The sequence below is a fragment of the Emiliania huxleyi genome (genome assembly GCF_000372725.1).
Source record: "Emiliania huxleyi CCMP1516 unplaced genomic scaffold EMIHUscaffold_2649, whole genome shotgun sequence".
Taxonomy (NCBI): Eukaryota; Haptophyta; order Isochrysidales; family Noelaerhabdaceae; genus Emiliania; species Emiliania huxleyi.
In genome coordinates, this window is record NW_005200050.1 from 729 (window position 1) to 2,378 (window position 1,650).

Genomic DNA, 1,650 nt, shown 5'->3' on the forward strand with positions numbered 1-1,650 from the left:
GCTCGACCAGCGATCCGAAGAGTGGCCGCTATGCGAAGGAAAGAGTGGGGCCCTCGGAGTGGCTTGGTGTGACCGAGTACGGTCGGACAGCGTCAGCCGTGGGGGTAGATGTCTACATCTTCGAGACGCAAATTACGCACCCCCCTCAGCACCGGTAGCGGTACTATTGAAAGGCAAGTCGGATATCGCAGAGGCAGATGGCTTGCCGCCTTAATTAACTTCTTTTCTTTTCTAGCGCATTGAGAAGAAATACCTCGCGGTTGCCCGGGCCGGCTGAAAAGAGCATACTCTTGCGGCATGTTTCGCCGCGCTTGCCGACTGCCGCACCGCGCCATCGCGGGCAGGTTGGCGGCCGAACCGTCCGCCCTCTGCCTCCAGCGTCACTTCTGCATGCCACCGCTTGCCTCACCCGACGACATCCGTAGTGTCAAGGGCGGGGCTCTGCTTATAGACCTGCGCACGCCAGAGGAGATCATCGAAACACCTGGACCGGACGGAGCGCTGACTTGGGACTTTCGGTCAGATCCGACGGTGCCAGAGTATCTACTCCCTGACGACAAGGAGACGCCAATCCTCCTTTACTGACGGTCGGGAGGCCGCGCTGAAAAGGCCAAGGCGCTGCTAGAGGGCCGCGGCTACACACGTATCTTGAACGGCGGCGGCAACACGACTGCCCCTCAGTGGGACGCCCTTCTCGAGTGAAGGCTCGCGACGTGCGCGATTCGGCTCGGTGCGAGGGCCCTCTCCATGACGACTCTGCGCGCAGGGCCTGCCAGCGGCTCGTGCGGGGCCCGATGAATGAGTGTCGCGACCGGGTCACTTCGTAAATAGCGCATCCAGCAGCAAAAGACGGCGCGCAGAAGAGAGCTCTTGCGCTGAAAGCGGAACGCGCCGTGGCTGGGAGCGGACTAGAGGCAAGTGCCCGGCCCCCCCAGCCGGCGCCAGGGTGTACACGAAGACCCCGGGGTGCGCCTCGAGCGGGGTGCGTGTCTGTCACTCTCTGCGCGTGTACTGTGTCACTCAAGACGTGTGCAAGACTAAGGACTGGAGGTGAGGCCGACGAACACGATCGCTCGCGATCGTGAGACACGTTCATTCACACCCACACACACCACACAGTCACCCACCCCGGCACACTCCACACACACGGGGCCTAGCCCTAGGCGGCCCGCCATGAAATCTAGCCGTGTGTGCTGGCGTCCGGGTCCCAGCGGGTTTTCACGTAACAAGTACACACGGGCGATCGGCCCGCTTGCCGCGGGGCCTCCGCCGTGTGAAGGGACGCCCAGAGTGACGGATGGAGACGCAGACTGCACTCCAAGTGCTCCAAGTGCAGACGGCGGGTGGCGGTGTGTGAATGCGAGAGGCGCACTAGCGGCGCGAGGAGTCGCTCATGGCAGCAGCATGGCGCGGGCAGCGACAATGTTTGCGCTCGTTCTCACGAACCGTGGTCTTCGGTCTTGCGCGAGAGCGTGTGCTTGTGTACGGCCGGACGCTACGAACGGGTAGTTTGTTTGTGTGAGTGAGTATTCTTGATACGGGTGGGCGCCGGAGTGGGAGTGTGTGACTGCTCCTGTGGTGCGGGCGACGGCTTCTGAGGAAGCCGTCGCCCGCGCCTCGCCTGTCGCGCGAATCGTGTCGTGCGACCGC

General features: G+C 63.0%; 1 protein-coding gene across 1 annotated transcript; it reads left to right on the top strand.

The window, feature by feature from the left end:
- Positions 1-297: 297 nt before the first annotated feature.
- Positions 298-827, top strand: EMIHUDRAFT_254706 (hypothetical protein; the record flags this gene model as incomplete). The annotated part of the gene is made up of 4 exons (XM_005777192.1): positions 298-344; positions 426-531; positions 610-698; positions 767-827. 4 exons carry the CDS (start codon positions 298-300, stop codon positions 825-827), a joined length of 303 nt encoding a protein of 100 aa, XP_005777249.1.
- Positions 828-1,650: the final 823 nt, after the last annotated feature.